The sequence below is a fragment of the Anas acuta genome, chromosome 17 (assembly GCF_963932015.1).
Source record: "Anas acuta chromosome 17, bAnaAcu1.1, whole genome shotgun sequence".
Classification (NCBI taxonomy): domain Eukaryota; kingdom Metazoa; phylum Chordata; class Aves; order Anseriformes; family Anatidae; genus Anas; species Anas acuta.
Window position 1 is genome coordinate 2,071,790 of NC_088995.1, and position 23,268 is coordinate 2,095,057.

Genomic DNA, 23,268 nt, shown 5'->3' on the forward strand with positions numbered 1-23,268 from the left:
GCCGTGAGGGGAGGCGGGGCCCGGCCCCCCCCCCCGGGAGTGAAAAGCACAAATAAAAGCGAATAAATCCAATAAATCGCAACAAATGGCACATTTCTCCCTATATCCGTGTCCCGCCTTCGCTCACTGACACTCCCCCACGCTCCAGCAGGAGGCAGGGGCAGCTTTAGTGACAAAACTCTTTATTTTGTGCGCAGTACAAAAGGGGAGCACCCCTCACGCAGCACGGGGGGGGGGCCGTGAAGCGCTTACAAAGCTACCGCAAACAAGCAAATAAATGATTTTCTGGGGGAATCAACCCAAAACATTCATCAGCTGCAACAGGGCTGCAGTAGGCTGAAGGCAGAGCTCCTCCGGGCACCTTCTGAAGCGTTACATGTAATTTCTTAACGCAGAGTTACACGGCTGCCACCTAAGCTTGGCGTGTGACAGAGGCTTCCTTTGCTTTATTCCTCACAAAGCTGCATAGGTGTCCTCCATACGTGGGGGAGGATGTTGGCCTTTAGGAGTTTTTCTGGGGGATTTTGATGGTTACCTGGAGAAAACAAAGTTACGGGTCACCGCCCTGCAGCACCCCGCTGAGGGGAGGCAGAGACAGGGGCCAGCATGTCCCCGGTGGTGGTCACTGATGGGGTCAGGAGAGCTGTCCTAAGAGGCAGGGGAAGCTCAGAAGTGGTCCCTGCACCTCTCCAGAGGTTCCCCTGCTCGCCAGGAGCCGTACAAGCTCCCTGCCAGGCACATGCTGGAGGCCCTGACCCATTCCACACCTCGTGCTGGATCACGAGCTGCAGGCAAACCACCTCAGCCCACGAGCTCTGTCACCCTTCAGACACTAAGCTGCGAGCAGACTGAGTGCCTGCCCTTCTGCCTCGCCTTTCAGGAAGTTATTCAGCCTGTGGATTGCCCAACGCCAGCAGTGCTGCTCCAGAGAGCGGCATTAAGGGCTGGGGTCACTGCCCAAATTTCCCCCTCTGAGCGCCCAGTTTTCATCTGCAAGTTTATACACACAAAAGCTTCCACCCCACTGACACATGCCCCCAGCACAGGTTCTCTCTGGTCTCCACAAAATAAGCTTGCAGAGCCAGCACACTTCCACTCCTTAGAGTGAGAGACCCCTAAACTGTGCCAAGTGGTGCGGGCAATTGGTAATCTGTCAGTCAGGGCACGTACCCTTGCTTTCTAAAGCTGTACAAAACAAGGCCAGCTTTCTGTTTTAAATAGTTACACGGAGTTTTGTCTGTGTAAGAAGCACAGCTCCAAGTTTGGTTCAAGTATTAAAAAGAACTCTGACTCCCAGGCCCACACCAGCAGGCACAGAGACAATTTGGAGCTACAGCAGAGGGTTGGGAAGTACTCACACAGGGGGATACTCACATTTTTCACCTCTACATATGCCTCCAGACCATATTCTCCCAGCTCTCGCCCGTTCCCAGATGCTTTGTAGCCACCAAATGGGGCTTGTGCACCAAACACATCATAGCAGTTCACCCTGAAAAGGAAAGCACAAGTCAAGCACCTGCAGTTTCAGAACCGGGTAATTGAAGAGCTTTTTCCACAGCAAATGGACATCTCAGCTGTTTATAGCAGAGGGACAGATGAATTTCTAGACATGATTTCCCCACTTGTTAGCTATCTCAATCAGCAGGATTAATCAATATCGGAACCTCATCTTTATCAGCCAGGAAGCAGAACACCATGAAATTAATTCATGTCTTGCACCACACAAGCTCGGAGCCTTACGGGAGCTGCTGTCATTGCCAACTGCAGTGCTTCAGTTCTGCTCCCCCGTCCCATTCACTAATTCACGATGAGAGCGTGGAAGCTTAATATTCCTAAATTCCACCCAAAGTAGCACTGCAGTTGAAGGTCTGATGTTACATTCGGTGAGGTACTTGTATCCAAATTTGATCCAATTTGATCCAAAGCACAGACAGGCTATCAAAGAGCAAGTGTAACAAGAAATCACAGTGCACAAGAAAGCTGCCAGCACTTTAGGGAGGGGAAAAAAAAAGCGTCAAGGCTCACCAAACTGTCCCGGCTCGCAGGGCCTGAGACACATAATTAGCTTTGTCAAGGTCCTTCGTAAAGACCGCTGCTGCCAGACCATACTTGGAGTCGTTTGCTCTCTCAATTACTTCCTCGATTGTTTTGAACTTCAGAATCTGCATGACAGGCCCAAATATCTGCAAGATCCAAACAGAGCAAGTGACAAAGTGTGAAGTGATCCCAGGAGAGGCTGTGGTTGATGCTGGAGCTGTGTGTGTATGTTGGAAGTTACACAGGATGCTACATTCAAAGTATCCTTGTGGTCACCTCCCATATCATGAAGCACCCAGCGTGTAATTTGGAGGGAATTTTGCTGCGCTAACTTCCTAAAAAGCACCAAGTTTCTCTTTCTATTCTCATTTCCTGAACGTCCCGTGCTTTCAGACCTGATTGTTTCTCCACCAGCAGGTGCAAAGGGACAAAAGTGCGAAGCTGAGGGCAGGAAGGTGCCGCAGGTCTCACCTCCTCCCTGGCGATCGTCATGTTGTCCTGCACCTCGCCGAAGACAGTTGGCTGGATGAAGTAGCCTCTGTCTGCAGCAGGGCTGCCACCACACAGCAGCTTGGCTCCTTCCCGCTGCCCGGCACTGATGTAACCAAGGATCTTCTTATACTGCTCTTCGTCCACCTAAGAGCCATCGGGACAGACAGATCAGCTCGGTGTTTGCTGGGGGTAAAAAAAGGGTTTGACTGCAGCCCCTCCAGCACACAGCTGGGCTCTTGCAGTTCTCCATTTCAGCAGGCTGCCAAGCCAGCTTCAAAGGGAGATGAGGATTTTTAAGTGCCAGTTTTAAGGGGAGGTTTTGGAATAATGAGAACGGTTAATTAGCTTCTCCCTCCTGGCGGTAATGGGCACAGTTCAAAGGAGATGAACGGGGAGACTGTAAGATACCCCTCGCCCTGACCTACTGATGCTCAATGACTCAAGATCAGGATAATATCATGAGATAACAGTTCCAGACATCCCCTGCTCTTACCTGAGGCCCCTGCTCTGTTTTAAAGTCAAACGGGTTTCCAACCACCCTGGACTTGGCTTTCTCAACGCTCCTCTCCACAAACTCTTTATATATATCTTCCTGGACGTATGTTCGGGATCCGGCACAGCAGCACTGCCCTTGGTTGAAGAAGAGGGCAAAGTGGGCTTGATCCACAGCCCAGTCCACTAAGATGGGGGAGAAGAGAGAAAAAAAAAACAGCCCAAGTCAGTAAGTGACTTTTTTTGAACTATTATCATGCCAGCTACTGGAGCATCAGTGACACAAGGTCCTTTCAGCTGATGGCATTTTCTATGCTTTGGTAGCTAGATACAGATTTAACCAGCATAAAGACCCATTAGAGTATCCCATAATAGAAGAAAAAAATCTGATCTGAGGTGGATTCTAGTTCTTATTTGAAATTAACAGATATTAAAGGTGAGTTAGTTTGGATCTGGTAGAATTTCCTTCCTTACTAATGCATTTGGTTCATCCAGATCAAAAATGAACTTACATGCAAGAGATGAGAGAACCAGAACTGCGTAACAGTAAGAAAGGGGAGGTAAGCACTAAGAGAAGAAAAACAGAACTGAGAAAATTGAAGGAAGATACTGAAACAATTCTCATTTGCTGATAACTGAGCTTCTCCCCAGTCCTGGGAAAGAAGTGGGAGTGAAGAAGCCCTGATACACAAACACAGCAGCTGCAGCAGGAGGCACAGAGACTTCACGGAGAGAAACCAGCCAGGTGGTGTCAGAGCTGGGGACGCACGACGCAGGAGAGGTTTCTTTTCTCCCTCCAGCTCTGCTTGCAGAAAGCCAGCGTGAAACACACAGACCAAACGCTCCGCCAGCAGGTGCTTACTGTCGGCATCAGACATGATGATGTTTGGACTCTTCCCTCCGAGCTCCAGCGTCACCCGCTTCAGGTTACTCTCTGCTGCAGCCTTCTGGATCAGGTGCCCAACCTGCAGCAGGAGAAGAGGCGTTAGGGACTGCCCCCAGCCCGCGTAACACCCGGCAGAGCGGCTGGTTTTAGGTCCCAGTCAGCAGTTTAGCAGTAATCCCTTCATGGTCAGGGCTTTACGGGAAGTCCGCCTAGAGTTTCACCTCTAGCACAAAGCAGATCAAGGAAGACAATAGGAAATACTCTAAAGAAAGCACCTGAAAAGAGTCTTAGGCAAAGGAAAATTCAACGTCACGCTGTAAAGGCAGCCGCATTTCTTGAAGGAAGTTGTAGAAGACAACACACCTCCAGTATTTGTACAAAAGAAGCCATGCAGGAATGAGATGATCTTTATGTTGATCTTTATGTCCCAAGGGCTTAAAGGTAAAGGTCCCCCCTTACCTCTGTGGAGCCCGTGAAGGCCACTTTATCTACGTCCATGTGGGAAGAGATGGCAGCCCCCGCAGTGGGCCCGTAGCCAGGGATGATGTTCACCACGCCTGGGGGGAATCCGGCCTGCAGGAGAGGGCAACATTATTCCTTCCGTAAATCAAGGATTTCACCCACATTCAGCTGTTGGTAACGCTCTGATATGCCTCCCACAAAGAACAGAGCCTTTCCTAGCTCATTTCATTTCCCAGGTCTTCAGGTTTAATGTTTAATTTCCAAGAAGCAGAACAATTCCTCGCCCCACCCTGTACCCTAAACATGGCTGGGAGCTATATATTATTTCAGCTTTTATTTTAGCACATATTTGAGCTTTCTCATCATCCTGAAGTTAATTTAACTGAGCCTCGGAGTCCTTCCCTAAATCAACGAGGACATTCTCTGCATGTCTCTTAGGAAGATGAAGGTGTTTGAATGCTGTGTTGTTTTTTTTGCTGACCCAAACCCTAAGATACCCAAACCCTAAGATATCCAACACAATCTGGCATTTCTCCAGACCAGACAGCCCTCTTCTGTTCCTGTCACATTACCCCAAACTCCAGCAGTGCTGGCGGGTCGGCTGATGGAAACCCAGCCCTTCCCTCACCTCCTTGATCAGGTTTGCTACGTAGAGGGCACTCAGAGGGGTTTGCTCCGCCACTTTCATCACGATCACGTTCCCGGTAGCCAGGGCAGGCCCCAGTTTCCACGCCTGCATCAACAGCGGGAAGTTCCACTGGAAAACAAGAAGAAATTTGCTGAGCTTGCAGGTTCCAATTACCAAGCATGTAACGAGCGAGCTTTATTCAAATCTGCAGGTGCAGCACCTATGGAAGCAGCCTCTGAGCCTTCCCGAGCTGCGGTTTTTGGCTCCTTTTCAAGCACTGTCTTCTGCTTGCCCAGGAAAACTGTACTGACGTGTGAAGCCTCTCAGTACCACTGCGAAACCACAGCTCTTTTGGAATTAATCTTTACCCTCCATTTAGCCATTATTTTTTTTTTTCCACGTTTTGAAAGAAACCCTTTGTAATGACAGGGCAGCGCTCAATGCAGTGAGGCATTTCCATTCAGCTCTTGTGCAATGCAGACACAAAATCTGTGCAAACACAGCGTGCAACAACCAGAACGTGGCTGCTCCTACAAGCAGGTATCACCGTCCAGGGATTGTTGCATCCACGGGGCCTTGCTGTTGCCAAACCTCGTTGCTCTGCTTGCTACCAGTTACAGAAACAAGACCAGTTACATAAAACTGAGTTTTGCATGCTAGTTCTCTATTTCCTCATCACACAAACTACCACCTAGCATTAAAAACAGAAGTTTAAACTTAACTGTGGCTCTGAGATAATAAAGAGGGTAATTTTTATTTATTTATTTTTGCAGCTGATACAAAATAAATCTTACCCATACCCCATGAAATCAACAAGTAGGTCTGTGCTGCCAGAGCAAAGTAGCAGCCCTCCCAGCTGGAGCGAGGATCACGTTATTTTTAGCATTGGAAGGAAGCAGCGCTTCAAACAGCCTTGCATTTTAAGATACCTCCTCGTTGTAACACTCAATTCCTGACATTTTTCAGGACCTATTGATACATTTTACTGACCGGGATTATCTGTCCACAGACTCCCACGGGCTCATGTCTCGTGTAGCAGAAGAAGTCCCCGTCTAAAGGGATGGTTTTGCCGTGGAATTTATCAGCCCAGCCTGCAAAGTACCTGGCAACAAGAAAGTTTTGCTCACTGAATTGAAAACAGAAAATAAGAAAGATTTCCCCCAGCTGTTTGCTTTCCTCCCTTCTTCTGTCACTTCATACAGCACACCCTAATGCAAGTATTTCCCATGCATGTGGTCAGAGAGCAACAGACACATAACAAGAGCCCTTTGGAAAAAATCTCAGGAAGAAAATTCCTTTTATTTGTACTTAACCAAAATAAGAAAAAAGGTAAGAAAGAGATGGAAACAGACTGAAAGGGCCAGATAATACCAAGGGGTCGGAACCAGCCTGAATCAGAGGCATCAGAGGCTCAGCTTCTACAGGCAGCCAAGCAGGAGCGTGGGGCATGAAGCAACCATGCTGTCAGCACAGCCTCTGCGCCTACCTGAGACATTTGACCACCATGTCCAGATCCACCAGGTAGGAGATGGAGTAGGGCTTGCCATTATCCAGAGTTTCCAGCGCCTACAAAAGACATTGAGATTGCCTGAAGCACAGGATGGGAAAAAAAATCACACGTCTAGATTTTGATTTGATTCTCGAGACCCAAGACTACTTCCCAAGACCACCTCCCCATCCCCTGCAGCTCAGAGTTATCTGTGGCTGACGTCCTTGCCGCACCGATGGGCGCCCACCACCCGTCTCTGTCCCGGCTGAGGGCCCACGGAGCGCGATACTCACCGCCAGGTAAGCCCGGTCCCTCTCAATCAGGTCGGCCAGGCGATTCAGCAGCTTCCCGCGGTGAGAAGCATCCATCCTCCTCCAGGGCGAGCCCAGCTGGAAAGCTGCCCTGGCTGCCTTAACAGCCTTGTCCACATCGGCCTGTAGAGGAGCCCAGGAAAGGTGGGTGAGGAAGGAGCAACCAGCTCCCACCTCCCTCTCCCAACACAGCTGATGCCCTCCCTGGGCTCCAGGAGGAAGCACCACCTGTGCCTCTTATTTCAGCTATGTGGAGTGCAAATATTGACATTGTTTCTGCAATATCATCTTCTGGGTTAATATTTTCATTGTAGAATGAGGCAAGGAAAGAGCTCTAGAAATCTGCTTTGACACTCTTTCAGGGTTTGATTTCACCAGCACAGTCTAAAGCACTTTTTTTTGTTGATCAAGTGTCTCTAACCCCTCATTTTGTCCAGTCCGGACATTCATTTGGCTTTAGTTGTTCTTCTGTTCTGGCTTGCTGTAATAGTCTCGCCAAGACAAGCTGCTGTGCCATGGACGAGCAAACAACAAAGAGCTCCTTCGCTCACCCCTCCCCTGGAGAATACAAACGAGTTTCCAGCCTGGAGGATGAGCCCCAAATTGCTGGGAAACAAAACCTTGCTCTGCCACAGACTCCCAGGAGGGCCTTGCATAGAGCACAGGGCAATTATACCGCTGCTCCCAACCCTTTCGCTTTCATTTCTTAACTTCCCCAGGCTGGGGACAATCTCCCACTCCACGTGTACAGCACAGGGAGGCCGTTCAGGCACCACTGCCCTTCTGCCTCCTCTCCTGCCGTGACTCTGGGTCACGCTCCCACGACAGCAAGGGGCTCAGCGTTCACCCCTGCCTGGCCCAGCAGCTTCCACCCACGGCTGCTCCTCCCAGCCCAGGCTCCACTCCACGCTGTCTGCTCCTCCCCACCCTTTCCAGTCCCAGCTTGCCACTGGGAAGAGGCAAAGCCGGAGGGTTTTGCGAGAGCTGTGCTGGGGAAGGACAGCAGCAGCACTGCGCGTGGCATCGGTGCAGGTCAGCTGCTCCACGATCCCTGCGTGCTGCAAACAAACAGATCTCAGAGGGAATATTTACCTTATCGCCCTCGGCAACCTGGCAGATAACTTCTCCTGTTGCAGGGTTGACAGTTGGGAAGGTTTTCTTACTGACTGCATCGTGCCACTCGTTATTTATGAAAATCTGGAAGGAAGGCAGCAAAGCAGGGTCACGCCTTGGAGCCAGACCGAGGGGAATCGCTAGGAGCTTTATTTGTTTGCTGGCCTCTCAGCAGGCTGCTTAATTCAAGGGGCTCAGCTTGCGGGGGCTCCAAAACCGCACGGATCTGGAGGCGATGTTCTGGCCCAAATGGAACAGCAGCTGCCAGCAAACAAAAAGGATCCACACCGCGGCAGTTCCCCTCTCACCGGCTCCTTCCAAAGCCCCGGGGAGCGCCTCGGGCAGCGGCACCGCGCCCGTTTCACCCGCGGTACCGGGGCTGCATCGCCCCCAGCAGCCGGTGCCAGGCAGCCCGGGGAGCTGCGGGGACTTTGCTCGGGCACGGCCGGACCCGGGGCAGCGGGGTCGGCCTGGGACGGGCCTGTTCTTGCTGAGCTCCGAGCCACGGCCGCGGGGAAGGAGCGCCCAGCCCGTGTCGCGACACCCACCTATATCGGGACAACCACCCATATCGGGACACCCACCCATATGTGTCGGGACGCCGGCCCAGCCACATCGGGACACCCACCTATGTCGGGACACCCCCAGCCGTGTCGGGACACCCACCTATGTCGGGACACCCCTCCAGCCGTACGGGACACCCACTTATATCGGGACACCCCCAGCCGTGTCGTGACAGCCCCCCACCTTCCCCCCAGCCTGCCCGCCCCCCCCGGGCCGGCCCTACCTTGTTGTAGGCGATCTCGGGGCGCGGGTTGGGCGCGGGGATGGGCGAGGCGGCGGCGGCGGCCGAGAGCGGAGCAGCCGAGAGCGGAGCCCCCGGGCGGGCCGGGCCCCAGCAGAGCCGGGAGGAGCGCAGCGCCAGCCGCAGCATCGCCGCCACCGCCAGCACCGCGTACGCCGTGCGCCACGCCCCCAGCTGGGCCACGCCCCCTTTGCGTAGCCACCAATCGCTTTCGCCACGCCCCCTTCCATTCATAACCACGCCCCCGCCAATCATAACCACGCCCCCTTCCATTCATCACCACGCCCACTTCCATTCATAGCACGCCCTCTCGCCTCGCCCCCCCGCACGTGCAGCTCGAGGCACGCGGCGCGGCCGCCCCGAGCGCTCCCTTCCCCAGGTCCCGGCGGCTCCAGCCCAGCTCCGGCCGTGGGTTTCGCACCGAGGGGACGTCCCCGGGGAGCTGCAGCCTCCGAGGCTCGGGCTGGGACCCCGCTCGCTGCAGGATGAGGCGGCGGGAGGCGTAAAGGCAGCTGCAGGCTCCCCGAGTCTCCCTTCAGAGCCCAGCGCCTGGGGGAGGTCGGGTTTCATCCTGCGGCTCCAGCAGGCGCAGCTCAGGTTGCAAAGGCTCCCCTGCAGCCACATGGTCTCGGTGCTGAGCAGCCAGCGCGGCTGTCCAAGGGCCCTCCTGCAGCTCCCCTCGTTCCCCTGGCAGCTGAATAGGGCTGTGAGAGTGTGCCCGTGCTGGGGGAGCCAGCACCAGGCATTGTCACACACATCAGAGCAGGGACACTGCCACATCCCACCGTCCCCAGCAGAGTGTTTCCAACCGGAGCGAAACGGGCAGAGGACACCGAAGAGTTGAACTTTTTAATCTGGTGAATTCCAAGAATTATGTCCAGCACTTGAATTAATACCAGAGAACATGAAAAGAGCCCAGGAATTAGCACAGTCACAAGCCCCCAGTCCTCCCTGCTGCTGGTCCGCGTGGAGCACTGGAAGCCCCCACTGGTCTGCGTCACCCCTGATCCTCAGGGAAACCCAGAGAGATCCACCACAGCCCTGGAGCCATCAAGTCCTCCCCGTTCCTCCCAGTTCCAGGGCCTCCCCAGAAGCCAAAGTCCTCCAGGAGTTCCCCACCACTGGAGCCTCAGCACCCATGGGGTGCTGGAGATGTGCTGAAGGAGAGAGGCTCTGCTCCATCTTCATTCCCAAACCCAGCACTCGCACCCCTGGCCCCGCTCTCCCCACTGCAAGGCTCCGTGCCTGCAGCCTCATGACCCAGGGATGGAATTTGCCCCACAGCTATTGAGCCCATGGCAATAAAGGCACTGAGCCAGATAACAGAAATGCCTCTGAAATTCAAAAGCTCCCAGGCTGCAGATAACACGACCCCTCCCACGCCAGAGGGGCTGGTTTGGTCTCACATCCAAGGTTCCCCAGCTCTGTTTTGGAGCGTGCTGTCCTGCGGGGCACACGGGACCTTCGGCCAGATGTGGGACCTTCAGCTGGACGTGGGGCTCGGGCCTGGGCTGGGGTCTGCACGGCTGCGATGTTCTGCTCCAGAGACCTGTGTGAGAGTGAAATCCATGCCCATGCAGGGCAAGGAAGGGGCTGCAGGAGCAGGGAAGCACGGCAGCAAATGCCCCAGCTCCTTCCAAACGCCCTATCCTCGTTGGGGATCCCCTTAGGCTCTTTGGCCCCAGGCTGCAATGCCTGTGTGACATTCCTGCTGTGGTCTTCTTGTCCCCAAAAGGCTGGTGTCCCCCTGCTGCTTTATCTGGGCCACAGGAGGATCAGCTGAGAGGTGTACGTGCCTGCTCACCTGGCTAGCCTGATCCACGGCCTGCCCAGTCAGCATCGGAGACACGGCTCTGGCTCTGGCACTCTGCCTGCTGGAAGAGGACGAGACACATTACATCCTTCTCCGTCCTCCCCTGGCTCTTCCCCAGCCGTGACAGTGCAGCCACAGGCCGGCTGTTTCGGCCACACACATTCACGTTTGCTCAGAGAGAGGCTGAGCTTTGCTGTGCTCCCCTCGAGAAGCTCTCCCCGGGGAACTGGGAGCATGGGCAGCCTCTGGGACCTGAGCGTTCCCGTGCAGGGCATGGCAGGATCAGCCCAGGCACTGCTGTGTTCAGCTGAATTTCATCTCGCAGGGACAAACCCTGCCCCGCAGTGCCAGCTGGCCCTTTCCCTTGGCCCTTGCCCAGCCTGGGAGTGCTCTGACAGCCCTTGGCCGGGCCTGCTCAGCTGTTTAAGGCCCCACTGCTGTTATCTTTTCTCTGCAGGCAGCAGCACCCCACCCCTGGCCTCCTCCCCCAGCCTTTAAAATGTCCTTCCACAGCTGACACCGGGCAAGGGTGATGCCAAGGGAAAAAGCAGTGGGATGGACAGGGAGAAGGCAGAGATGAGAGGGATGAGGGGGCTCCACCACAAGCCCAGGGCATGGAGGAGGGACAGAGCAGCAGCCCTGGGGCTTGAAGACCTGAGAACTCTCCCCCAGGTGTGAAGATAAGTGTTTGGAGGAAGGGCGAGGAGATGTGTTCCTCTCAGCACTTCCAAACTGCCTGCAGCCTGCTTCCTCTCCTCCATCTTCTTGGGGATTAGCTGCTAAGCACCCTGACACGCTGGTTTTTGCTGCGTGAGCACAAGGAAACGTTTCTGAAAGGCTCAGCAGCAGACGGATTGTGGTTTTTTGGCAGTTACAAGGCAGTTAAGTAACCCACTCGCATTCGATAATGTCACCGGAGTATGCTAAGAGCCCAATCTGGGCAGCAACTCGAGGAGAGCGATGTTTGCTTTCACGACACGCTCTGGGAATGATTACTTACGACACCACTCCCAGCAAATCTGTTTGGAACACGAGCCAGCCCAGAGCCACAGGCACACTGAGCCACCCTGCGTCCACCAGCAGCACTGGGAAGTGGCAGCACAGAGAAATCAGTTAGCAGAGCCTGGGCACGTTTTTTGCACGTTTTTTGGTAGCTGCTTTCTGCCTCCTCACCACCACACGAGAAAGAGCCAAGGTCCCTCTGTTCTGAGGACTCAGGGCTGCAGCAGCACCCGCTACGTTTAGGAGAGCTCAGGGCCAAAGTCCAAGCAGCATCCCAGAGCCTGCTCTGCCTGATCACATGCTTATCTCCGAGCAGGGATAAGTTGTTTGCTGACGGGAGCCTGCAGGGACAGCCCCTGCCGGGAGAGCAGGCTAAGAGAACAAAAACGAGGAAATGTGGAGCATGCCAGCAGCTCCCTGCCCTACCCAAGGGTCATCCCCAGCCAGTGCACCAGGAGGAACTGTTACAAAGAGCATTAACTCGGTGTTAACTCGGCCTTTCCCTTCCAGAGACAGCCCTGCCAGGAGAAGGGAGTGAACAAGCACTGGGCTGGCAGCACAGGAATGAGAAGTCCCAATTTCTGGGCCTCCATCAGCATTGGTGGCAGTGCTTTTGGGGGAGCAGCCCCATTTATTGCAGCTGGCCTGGCAAGAACCTGCTCATCTGGGAAGGGAGTGCCAGCTTCTGCAACTGCTGTTTCCTAGGATATGAACTCCGTACCAAGCAATTTCTCCAAGCCACGGGACTCTGAGCACCAAGTGTCTGATTTGATTAGGAATGCAAAGGCTCTTAGAGGCATGCCACGACCCTTGTGTAAGGGAGCAAAGCTGCTGTAGGAAGGAAGATGCCTCACCTTCAGGTCTAGAAGAGGTCGCAGAGTCCACCTGAGCTGGGAAATCAGCAAACTCCACTGGACTTCCAAGATCCTTTCCAGCTTGCAGTAAAGACCCTGGGCCATCCCCAAGAGGCCGCTGAGGGAAGTGATGGGGGGGATCTGGAGCACAGAGGAGGCCCCAGGACACGGCCAGGTGCCACAGCTCCTGCTGAGGAACGGCCCCTGCCTGGCCCAGGTGCTGTAATGCCGTGCAGAAGGCTTTGCAGCAGGGAGGCTCTCGAACACACGGAATCCTTCTTTGATGGCAAAGTCCCAGGCCAGGTCTGCCACGAACTCTGCGTGCTCCGGGCGGCTTTCACCTGGGGCTGGCCTCCCTGGGGACAGGAGAAGAATAAGACACCCGTGTGACACGGCCACATCCCAAACAGAGCCACGTGTCCTTGTCCACGCCACCACAGAAGGACTCAGGGAGACTCTTCTCCAAGGAATTTGAAAATAGCATCTTTTTCTCTGATAAAAACTCCCCAGGGCAGACCTGATGTATGCAGATAAACAGCACCAAGAGCCCCCACCACCTCCCTGCTTCCCAGTTGCTTTAAGGCTGGGGCTTCCTTCAGAAGTCTGAGAGCTCCACCTGTAGGACACGTCTCTGAGCTCTGGCATCTGCTCAGTCCTCGCAAGAAAGAAGTGAGCACCCAACAACCTCTGATCAGCAGAAAAAGCAAACACAGACCTTGCATCCACCAAAAAAAGCTGCAGCAGGGGAAGCACTCTCTGTGTGCTCCCCTTTGGACCTTTTTAATGTTTGCAGGACACGACTGGACCACCAAATGTGCTATCCTCAAAGCACAAGGCTGCCTTGCTCTCCTGCTGACCCAGCAACCTCCCAGGCACGCCAGGCTCTGCTTTACTGCCCGAAATTTCAGAGACCTGCGCAGAACTGGGCCGCGTGGTTGGGCTCCTCACCTGCCAGAGAGCTTTTGTAGCGTCCCTGCAGCACTGCAGCCAGTCGGAAGAAGGCAAAGGCCATGTAGAAATGAAAGTTCACGGGCAGCTCCACTCCCCTGTGGCCGCAGTACATCTGGCAGTATTCCTCTGCAGTGGGGACCCCCAGGTGCCCCCGATCCCACCTCGCCGAGCCTGGAAGACACGAGGGGCAAAACGAGTCAGCAGGCAGCGGGCAGCTCGGCGCTTCCTAGGGGAACCAGGAGCCTTGTGGCAGAGCCCTGCAGGGGCTGCAGTGAGAGGGAGAAGAATCCAGACTGAGTTTTGAACACGGTTCTGCTTGCTAACAATGGTCCATGTGCAGGGACACGGGGCCAGCACCAAGCAGGATTTGTGGAGCACACAGCAGGGCTCACACCAGGGGCATTTCCTCAGCACACGGGCAGCAGGCAGGAGACAAACTGGGGATGGGGTGATCGTGGCACAGGGACCTGCACGTGCAGAAAAATGCTCTGCCCTGGAGGAATGTAGGGGTCTTCGGAGAAAGGGCAGAGCAGGGAATATGGTACAAGATCCACAGCGCTTCTGAACTGCAATGAGCCAACTGTCAGCTGAGCTCTCTAAGGGCAGGAGCTAATCTGTTTCAGAACTCTGGTTCCTCTCTGTGTGTGTCAAATGTGCCTTTGCCCCTCTCTGTACCTCTCGGTGTGTTAAAGTGAGGTGGCAGGAAGAAGGCCATACAGTTATTCGCCAAATCGGAGATGGGATCTCCTAGAGTTGAAAGCTTCCAGCCAAGGACAGCAAGGACTTCTGGCCTGTCTGGGTGAAAGACCAGGTTGTCCACCCTGCATCAGAGGGAAAAAGAGATCAGAAAAGTCTCAAGAGGGAGAAAAAAAAATCCCAGGGCTCAGCAGCAGTATGTACCTTCCAGTGCTCTTCACTCTGTGCAAAAATTGCTGAGTCCTCTGAGAGGTTATGCAAGTGAAATACAATTTCTGCAAGCACAGGTCAGGGAGGACAGAGATTACTCAACAGTGAGCTCCCTGGTTAATGGTGAACTGAACTGCACTTTGAAGAACGAAACCCAGCTATGTGGGGCCTTGGATCATTAACATGTTCCAGGACAGGCTGGCCAAAAAGCAAAGCTGGCAAGTCCCCGTCCAGGGAGATCTTTTGGTCACTTTAAGGGCAAGCAGTAACTCGAGGCCCTCCCCTGTCGTGCCCTGCAGTTTGTGTGTAGGACAGCCTTCAACAATTTGACCCCCAGGAGAGGGCAGCAGCCCACTGAGGATGAAACAGAGAGGGCAGTGATCCTGCCAGGGTGCAGAGAGCACCTCTGACCCCAGCCACACCGCTCCTGGATGGTTTGATGTCTAAGACTGGCAGCAGGCAGGTTTTGCTGTACCTCCTGCAACGCCTCAGCAGCCTCACAAAGTCTACAAACACCAAACAGCATTGCTACCTGCACCAGCACTGAGTTCTGAAGATTGCAGGCACAGTTTGTGATTCCCCAGCATTTGACCAGCGTTTGTGCTGTCAGTTTCTGTCCCCAGTTTTCCTGGGAGAGGATCAGCAGGGGGAAAATACGGGAGCACTTTTGCTCCCCCTCTGCCACCTAGGAGGTGTTCCACAGAAATGCCATCAGCCAAGCAGTACCTGAAGTCACCGTGCACAACTGTCACCTCCTGAGAGTCAGGAAAATGCAGAGGCAGCCACTTGATGAGCCTCTCCATGGCTGGAATGACATGAGTTTCCACAGCTCGATACTGCTTTGTCCAGGAATCAACTTGCTGCTGAATGTAATTACCTGTAACGAGGGAACGAAGGCTCTCAGGGAAAAGAATGCGTACAAGGAGCTTTCAGAAGAGATATATAAAAGAAACGTGCTGAAACAGTCCAACAGCTAAGAAGATCTCAGTCTAGCACTCTGAGAGAAGCTACAAGAGTTTAGTTGTGATTCCCAGGGGTCCCATACATTCATAACTGGGCACTGGATTTGATATTCTGGCAGAAATAACCAAATCCTGGCCAAAATTTAACTTTTCCACCAACTCTGAGAAGCTGAGGTAGCCCTGCAGAGAGTCTGGAGGAGCTGAGCAGAGTTTTGTGTGCTCAGAGATGGCAGCAAACAAGTCACTCCTACAGCTTTTGCAGCTCTTGCTGGTGGCAGGAAGCTCTGGGGTATATGAACAGGAAACACAGACCTGGAGAATTTCAAGCAGCTTTCCACACACCCCCCAAGAGGCCTGGGGATTCAGACACTCTTCAGCACACCTTTGCTTTCCCCAGGTCTGGTCCAAGTCCTGTACTTGAGCCTGTCCCTTGAAATGCTGCTACCCAGGAAGAGAAAACAGTGACAGGGACACAAAGCCTTCTCTCACCACGCTCCCCGTAGTCCTGCAGCCGGGCTGCTCCGAGGTCTACGCTGTGGATTTTGGCGAGGACTCGGCTCATGGCAGCGTAGGCAGCCCCCCGCTGGCTGGGCAGCAGCGCTGGCAGGGAGGCGTTGCTGTAGATGTGGCCGGCGCGGTGCTCCATCAGGTAGAAAGGTGCCCCAAGGGTGCTGGGGAAGCAAAGTGGAACTGGTGTGTCCGAGGTTAATCCCGCTACCTACCACCTGCAGGTCTCACCTGCACCAGGAAGAAGCCCCCAGGCCTTACCTGCACTCCGAGGGGAGGAGCAGCCTCAAGAGCACTGCTCCCTGGGTGCTCGTGCCCAGCTGTGGCCTGGGCTCAAGCCTAACTCGTGCTGCCTGTTGGCACGTGGCTGTGGCACGATCAGTGCAGCCCCTCCAGCCCCCAGAAGCTGGCAGTTAGAAAAATCACCTCCTTACCCGAGCACACCGAGTCAGGGGGAAGCACTACAGCATTTTTACAGAGGAAGAGAACATTTTGATTAATTGCTAAAACAAGGATGCGCCTAAAACAAGCCAAGAATGGGTAAACACTGATTAGGACAGTGCAATTTAGAAGTTGGGGCTGGGAGACATAGCAGCTCCCGGGGCAGATCCCAGCAGCTGGTTAGCAGCAGGCAGTGATGCTACCACGGAGCTGAGCATGGCAAACGCCAGCACAGCCACAGGAAAGCTGCCCTCTTCTTGGGGGAATCCGGCTGAAGCTGTTAAGTGGGGAGGGAAAGCTGAGGGACAAGATTACCTGCTGTCCTCACAGAGAGCAAGTACAGTAGGAACAGGAACACCAGCCTCAGAGAGTGCCTTCAGAACCCTGCCAGGGCAAGTCAGAGAGCTGATTCAGCACAGAAAGGCATTAGGGAATCAATACTCCAACGGCACTGTTGTTAGGCAGATGCACAATATTAAAACAAGTCCTGTGCTCAGTTTTACATACACTAAAGTAAGGTGACTCGAGGTGGGGGAGAGAAGCACGCCAAAATCTTTGGCTCAGAGGCTCAAGACCAATCCGATACACTCTGGAAATCACAGGAATATTGCCACAGACCTCCAAGAGTGCTGCTGCTCTGCTGCCGAGGCAGAGATCTCCGGCACAGCAAGCTGGTTTGGGACTGCAGTGTGTGCCAGTCAGCTGGCAGGAGGAGCAGAGCTGCCTTCTCACCTGTATTCTCTGCTGACAGCAGGGCCTGGGGGAAGCTGGGTTTCGGGGAACTCCTTCTTCAGCACCAGCGAGCGACCTCCAAACCTGACGTAAAAGGTCCGGGCAGCCTGGCCACGGCCAAACTGCCGTAACACCAGAGGACCTGGAGAGATCAGAGCAGAGGGGCAGCAGACAGAAGCAATATCTGGGATTATTTCTCACCATTTCTACAGGTTTTACTTTCCCTTCCCATGCTTGGTTCTGGAAACTCATTTGTAGCAATCAGGAACCTACACTTTGCTGCTCAGCCACAGACACCTGCAGAGCACAGCAGCAGCTCACAGATGGACTCAGGTCAGGAATATTCCTGGCAACTTGTGCTCAGTGCCTCCCAAATAATGAAGTCCTAAAATGTTGTTTCCCAGCCCAGCAGTGACAGATCACTGAAACCTGAGTGGCTGCAATGCCTGCTTGGAGTTCAGGAACTTTTCCTTAATATTATTTTCAATCCATCTGCCATGGGACAGAAAGAGCCAAAGGCTCCAGGATATGTGAGCGTTCAGGCTGAAGAGCAAGAAGTGCTGCACTACCTGTTGCCTGGTCGCTGAAGACATTTTCAAGGTACTTTTGCAGACGATCTTTTGGAATCTCCATGCTTGGTCTCACTGAACAAGTATATGGCACAAAGCCTTGTAAAGGAAAGCCCAGATGGGTTTCCAGCTCTTTGAGTGCTACTTCTAGATCATCGACCTGCAAGCAGGAGGGAGGGAGTTAGAAGATAAAATTGCCTAGGAAAGAAGGAGCTCTGCATGCTTGTGAAGCATTTACCTGTGAGCCCAATGGCTCTGATTCACTGAGACATGCAGGAATTCAGTGATCAGCCTCAGCCAGCACCAAGTGCCTTTACCAGCACTCGCTGAGCCTCCCACCTTGCTCTCTGTCCCCACGATGTACCTTTCACAGTGACATAGGCACTGTGAGCTTGGGCTGGGATAAAAGCTGGAATTCCCCATGTGCCATCCCAGGGAGCTCTTCCCACCAGTCCCGTACTTTCCCTTATCCCAGTGGTCCCCTCACGCAAGTAAAACCCCTGTGCTCTCTATCTCCAAAGCCTGAGCGTTAACCATTGCCCAGGTGACAGATTCTTGAAGCCTCAATTTCCAGAAGTGTATTATTTAATAAATCATCCTGGAGGAATAAGGACAGGCTGAAACAAAAGGCTTGGCAACATGAGTCTGCCACTTTTCCATTTGGAAATCCTGGGCCACTCCAGTCAAACACAGCTGCTGGGCTTAGAAACCGTGCCCACAGCTTGACCTGGTTCCACTGCTTCGTACCTTCACTGTTTTGATGCCGAGCTGGGCTGCTGCTTGGAGGCTCTGGCTGCTGCTGTCGAGGAAGATGGATTCCTGAGGCTGAACGTCCAAGCGCTCCAAGCACAGCTTGTAGACACGAGGATCTGGCTTGCACTTTCCTTCCTGATGAGCTTCAACTACCTGTGGCGACAAGCAAAGGGTTGTGCACGCGCCTGCTGTGACCACAACGTCTGTGGAGGACATCATCTGCCCAAATTTGGATCCACAAATTACTCTTACATATACACAAAATATTCTTACATATATACGTGGGGTTTTGTGGGCATTAAGCAATGAATTTTCAGGTGCACCAGCACCTGCCCCTCACTCAGACCCTCCTCAGGGCTCAGGCACTAGAGCAAGCTGTGCCAGGACATGTCTTCACTGACTGCTAATTGTACATCTGCTAATTGGTGCTGCTGGAAGCCTTTCCCTTGCTACCTGCACGTAAAGTATTTGTTGCTGCTCTCTACAGACCTAGCTTCAGCATCTTGTAATCCACCCAGGCTTACCACATCGAAGTGCTGCTGGTCTAGGGGCAGAAAGCTCTCCCCGTTTGACAGACGGAAGCTGTTGCTCAGAAGAGCTGTCTTAAGGCCTTCCGCACGGATACACTGCACGGCTTCTGCCATTGTGGGGAGCTGTTTTATCATCTCATGTCTGATTAAGTTGGAGAGAAAAGAGTCCACTGGAACACAGACGTTTGCCTAGGAAACCAGAGAAACCCCCAAGAATGATAATTAGCCATAAATGGTTTTTGAGCAGGAAGGGGAATGAGAGCGGTTGGGTAGGTAGATTGCCCGATCATCTTATCTTGCTGCCCCGCTTCCTCTGGCAGCAGAAGGCAGACAGTGAATCTCCCAGCTAAATTGCTTAGGCCAAATCTGGTTCTCAGATTACTAATTCTACAGAAGCGGCAAAGCTAAAGAGCCGATTTTGGCAAAGAGGAATAGGCTAAGACTGATCCTGTCATGGAATCAAGGCAGGTTAGAGATAAATACTGGATTATCATTCAACAGGAGGGAAAGGAATCTGCATTTCAGATGTTTCAAAAAGCCCTCATCAGGCTTCTGCTGATCTTAAGAACCCTACTCGGAGACCACTGTCTCCATCTGTCAAGCACATTCATGCATGAACTAGCAGCAGAAGCCTTTCAGCTGGCCTTTGATTCTCTGATTTCTCATCTCAGGTGATCCCAGAGGTGTCTTCAGATCAGAAAGCTATGAAATATGGAGGAGGAGGCTGGTGGAAGTGAAGGCAAGTTCTGCTCACAATACTGCCTGGGTAGCAGAACGATAATGGCAGTGAGAAGTCTGCCCTGATCAGACAGCAATGCTTCCCAGGTGGTAAATCCAAACCCTTCCTTGAAGGATTTATTTTAAAAGCTCTTCTTTCCTTACTGAACCACCAGGTTCCCACATTGCAGTACCCATTTCCCTGCAGTCAGGAAGCACAAAGAGAGGAAGGGGTAGCTGGCTTACAATCTCAAAGCACTGCTGTCCCAGCTCCTGCAAGAACTCCACAGTCGTCAGCTCTCCTCTTGAGTACTTGAGAGAGGGACTGTTTTCCCCTCCAGAGGTTACAGCTTGTTGGATGGTGCCAGCTGGAATACAATTCTGGGCCTCCCAGTCTATGTAAAGAAAAGAAAGCCAGGAAAGATCACATATGGCATCATCAGAACTGGGAAACTTGCTTCAAATCCCTCTGCAACCCTGAAACCTGCCAGATAAGACTAATGAGAACCGATGTGATGGGCTGAGATAATTTACCTAGACACAGAGATAAGAGGTTTAGCATTTCCCCAGCCAAAGCACCCCGTCTTTATTTTTGGCGTGGTACCCTTGGGGTAAAAACACAGCTCTTTGTGTCCTGCAGGGCAGTGCCAACGTTAGGTGCTATCAACCAGTGCCATTACAGGGCTGATTTATCACCAGAAGTGGCCTGGCCCTGGCCTGGAGATGTCAACACGGTTGCCAGCTGCTGCCAGTTCTAGCGCTTCTGATGGCGCAATCGGGAACGCAGCACAGCGAGCGGTGACCATCGCAGCCTCTGCAGCTTCTCCAACATCTCACCCGCTGCAGAGCCGACCGCCAGCGCCATTTGAAGCGGATTTTACCTACACGCACAGGAACGAGAAGACTGGATGAGAAATGAGAGCACGCACCCGTGGCCGTCCTGTGTGGGGCTGGGAGGAGCACCCCGCTCGCGTCCCAGACCACGGCTCTGTAAGGGCTGCGTCCACATCGCATCCACCGGGCTGAGGCAGCGTGTGGCGGGGCCACGGCCCAACGTGGGAAAGGGGAGCGGGCAGCGCGCCTCAGGAACATGTCCTGGCCCTGTGGAAACATCAAAGGGGTCACAGCGATGGCCAGGGCAGCGCCTGACACCCAGCGGGGCTCTGAGGGGGAACCGGGGCTGAGCTGCGGGGTGCTAAGGGGCAGGCGGGAGGGGAAAAGACTGAGGCGTTTGGGGGCGTTTGGAGGTGTTTCAGGGCGTTTCGGGGGTGCTTTGGGACATTTTGAGGCATTTTGGGACGTTTTGTGGTGTTTGGGGGCGTTTTAGGTGCATTTTGAGATGTTTGGGGGCATTTGGTGGGGCTTTGGGGTATTTTAGGGGAATTTTGAGGCGTTTTGAAGTAGTTTGGTCTGTTTTGTGGTGGTTTGGGGTGTTTTAGGGGCATTTTGAGGCATTTGGGGGCATTTTGAGGTGTTTGGGGGCCCTCTGGGCTGTTTTGTGGTGTTTGGGGGCCATTTTAGGCCATTTTGAGGTACTTCGTGGTGTTTGGGAGCTTTTTAGAGGCGTTTAGGGCCATTTTGGAACACCTTGTGGTGTTTTGGGGGGCATTTCGAGCTGTTTTGGGGCACCTTGTGGTGTTTTGGGGGGCATTGTGGGCTGTTTTGAGGCATTTCATAGCGTTTGGGTGCTTTGGGGCCATTTTGAGTCACTCTGTGGCGTTTTGGGGGCCATTTTGGGGCACTTTGTGGCGTTTGGGAGCTTTGGGGCCATTTTGAGACACTGTGTGGCGTTTTGGGGGTACGTCGGGGCCATTTTGGGGACACTTTGTGGTGTTTTGCAGCCGTTTCAGAGCCATTTTAAAGCACTTTGGGCCACGAGGCCCAGCCCTGCGGCCTGCCCGGGCAGGATCACAGCCCCCCCCCCCCCCCCCTCCCCCCTCAGGCCGGGCATTGCCAGGCCCCGGCTCCGGCTTCACCCCGCGCGCCAACTCTCGCGAGAACTCACCGCCAAACCTCGCGAGAACCACGCCAGCCCCCTGCGGCGAGCCCCCTCTCTCCCCACACCACCCAGCCCCGCCCCCTCGTGACGTCATCACGCCGACGTGACCCGGCGGGGTCAGAGGGGAGAGGTGCGCGAGGCGGAAGCGGCGCCTCAGAGCTCCCGGTGGCGGCGGCGGAGGAGGAGGAGGAAGAAAAGGAGGCGGCGGCGGGGCCGGGCGGGGCCGTGCCGGGCCCACCCATGAGCGTGTCGCTGGTGGTGATCCGCCTGGAGCTGGGCGAGCACTCGCCGCTGCCCGCCGGCTTCGCCTACAGCGCGGCCGGTGAGTGCGGCCTGCTCCCGGTAGGGCCTACACCGGGAGCTAGGCCTTGATGTTTACCTCCCCCCCCCCCCCCTCCTCTCCTCACAGCTCCCGACATGGCGGCGGACAGCAGCGGCGCGGCCCCGGCCTGCCTGCAAGGGAAGGGCCCCGGGGAGAGGGCGGCCATCCTGCACCAGCACCTGGGCCGCAGGGAGCTCACCGATGTCATCATCGAGACCATCCGGCCGCGGGCAGGTACGGGCAGGGGGTGTGAGGGGGTGTGGGGGGGTGCCCGGTGCTGGCAGGAGCCTGCTGCTGCCCGTGGGGTGCTCCCTGGTGGTGGGGTCTGGTATTTAGAGGGGGGGTTCCAGGGGGTTGGTTGGGTTTTGGGGGGGTTTAAGGGAAGGAGTGCCTGGTCACGGTAGTGCCCAGGTTGTGGTGGTGTCCCTGGTGCCCCCAAAGCAGCGCAGGAGGAGCTGACACCATGGTGGTCACCTTTCTTGTGCGTGGCAAACCCGTCCAGGTTGCTCTGTGCTGGTAATGGCAGCTGGCAGGATTTAACCTGGCACCAAGCAGACCCCACCTGTCAGGGTTTAACCCGGCACAGGTCAGAACTCACATGCCAGGGTCCTGCTATGGACTCTCACTGGACTTTTGGCAGCTCCCAAGTTTTCCGCAGAACCAAAAAGCTGAGCTAGGTCTCGTTCTGCCACCTTCCAGGGGCACAGTTTGATTCCTCACAGTTTGACTTCTCAGTCTGGTTGCGTTCCTGCAGGCTGTGCTCAGGGAACAGTGAGCGTTTCTCGTGTGTGGTTAGTAATCTGAAAGCTTCTGGTTTGTAAAAGATGAACCAAAAGGTGCCGTGGAAGGAAGGAAATCTTCAGAGGCTGCATCTGCTGAAGAGAAAACCAACCCTGATGAGCAGAGCAAAGAGCGCGAGGCTGCTCCGGACTCGCCTTCCAAGCAGCTCCCTGACCAGATCTCCTTCTTCAGCGGGAATCCGTCGGTTGAAATCGTTCACGGCATCATGCACCTGTACAAAACAAAGTAAGGATGCCTGACTCACGGCAGCTCCCTGGGAGCCACGCTCCTGAGCCGTGAGGCCAGCAGGAAGGGCGGGTCGGTCGCCCCAGGCTGTGGCAGGCAGGAAGGGTGACCCAAACCCACGGGCCTGGGGTGGTGCTGGAGCTCAGGGTTGGCTTGGGGCTGGCTGTAAGAAATGGGGTTCCTGAAAAAAAAGGGGGAAAAAAGACAGTTTCTCGAGGGATCCTGCAGTTGAATTGTGGTCTGCAGGGTCTTGGCGGCAGGCCTGAGGAGCTCCCTGAAGCAGGAGGCTTCGTCCTGTGTTTCAGGGCTTATAATTCCACTCCCTTTCCTGGCAATTGCACGAGAAATTCCATTTCAGATCTGCCTGAGAGCTGTCAGGAGACACAAAATGAGCATTTGAAATGGTAACAAACATTGCTCATTTGTTCTAGGAGTAGTTCTGAGTATCTGTGGCTTGTCAGCTTCAATT

At 54.2% G+C, this 23,268-nt stretch overlaps 3 protein-coding genes across 6 annotated transcripts in view; 1 reads left to right on the forward strand and 2 right to left on the reverse strand.

Moving 5' to 3' along the window:
- Positions 1-165: 165 nt before the first annotated feature.
- Positions 166-8,895, reverse strand: ALDH2 (aldehyde dehydrogenase 2 family member). Its single transcript, XM_068653673.1, has 13 exons — positions 8,698-8,895; positions 7,890-7,994; positions 6,780-6,920; positions 6,484-6,563; positions 5,988-6,099; positions 4,998-5,126; positions 4,367-4,480; positions 3,884-3,986; positions 3,023-3,207; positions 2,509-2,673; positions 2,026-2,183; positions 1,375-1,489; positions 166-535 (listed from the first exon to the last, which is right to left on the reverse strand). The coding sequence occupies exons 1-13, from the start codon at positions 8,842-8,844 to the stop codon at positions 503-505; spliced, it is 1,587 nt and encodes a 528-aa protein (XP_068509774.1). The 5' UTR covers positions 8,845-8,895; the 3' UTR covers positions 166-502.
- Positions 8,896-9,550: 655 nt separating this feature from the next.
- ACAD10 (acyl-CoA dehydrogenase family member 10) lies at positions 9,551-21,576 on the reverse strand. 4 transcript variants are annotated; one of them, XM_068653670.1, is made up of 15 exons: positions 21,458-21,576; positions 20,382-20,553; positions 19,699-19,847; positions 18,730-18,924; positions 18,200-18,358; positions 17,453-17,612; positions 16,884-17,025; positions 16,467-16,535; positions 15,693-15,874; positions 14,968-15,118; positions 14,011-14,156; positions 13,333-13,506; positions 12,385-12,740; positions 10,520-10,586; positions 9,551-10,264 (listed from the first exon to the last, which is right to left on the reverse strand). In XM_068653670.1, exons 2-14 carry the CDS (start codon positions 20,542-20,544, stop codon positions 10,524-10,526), a joined length of 2,109 nt encoding a protein of 702 aa, XP_068509771.1. In that variant the 5' UTR covers positions 20,545-20,553; positions 21,458-21,576; the 3' UTR covers positions 9,551-10,264; positions 10,520-10,523. The 4 variants fall into 4 exon arrangements, with proteins under 4 accessions (XP_068509771.1, XP_068509769.1, XP_068509772.1 ...); XM_068653668.1 differs by having other exon boundaries at positions 10,520-10,589; XM_068653671.1 differs by lacking the exon at positions 16,467-16,535 and having other exon boundaries at positions 10,520-10,589.
- The window catches only part of BRAP (BRCA1 associated protein), a 15,128-nt gene continuing 13,419 nt past the window's right edge, over positions 21,560-23,268 (forward strand). The window contains exons 1-3 of the mRNA XM_068653672.1: positions 21,560-21,773; positions 21,861-22,007; positions 22,598-22,799. Coding sequence (XP_068509773.1) covers positions 21,692-21,773; positions 21,861-22,007; positions 22,598-22,799 — 431 coding nt within the window. The 5' untranslated portion in view covers positions 21,560-21,691. The remainder of the gene's footprint in view (positions 21,774-21,860; positions 22,008-22,597; positions 22,800-23,268) is intronic.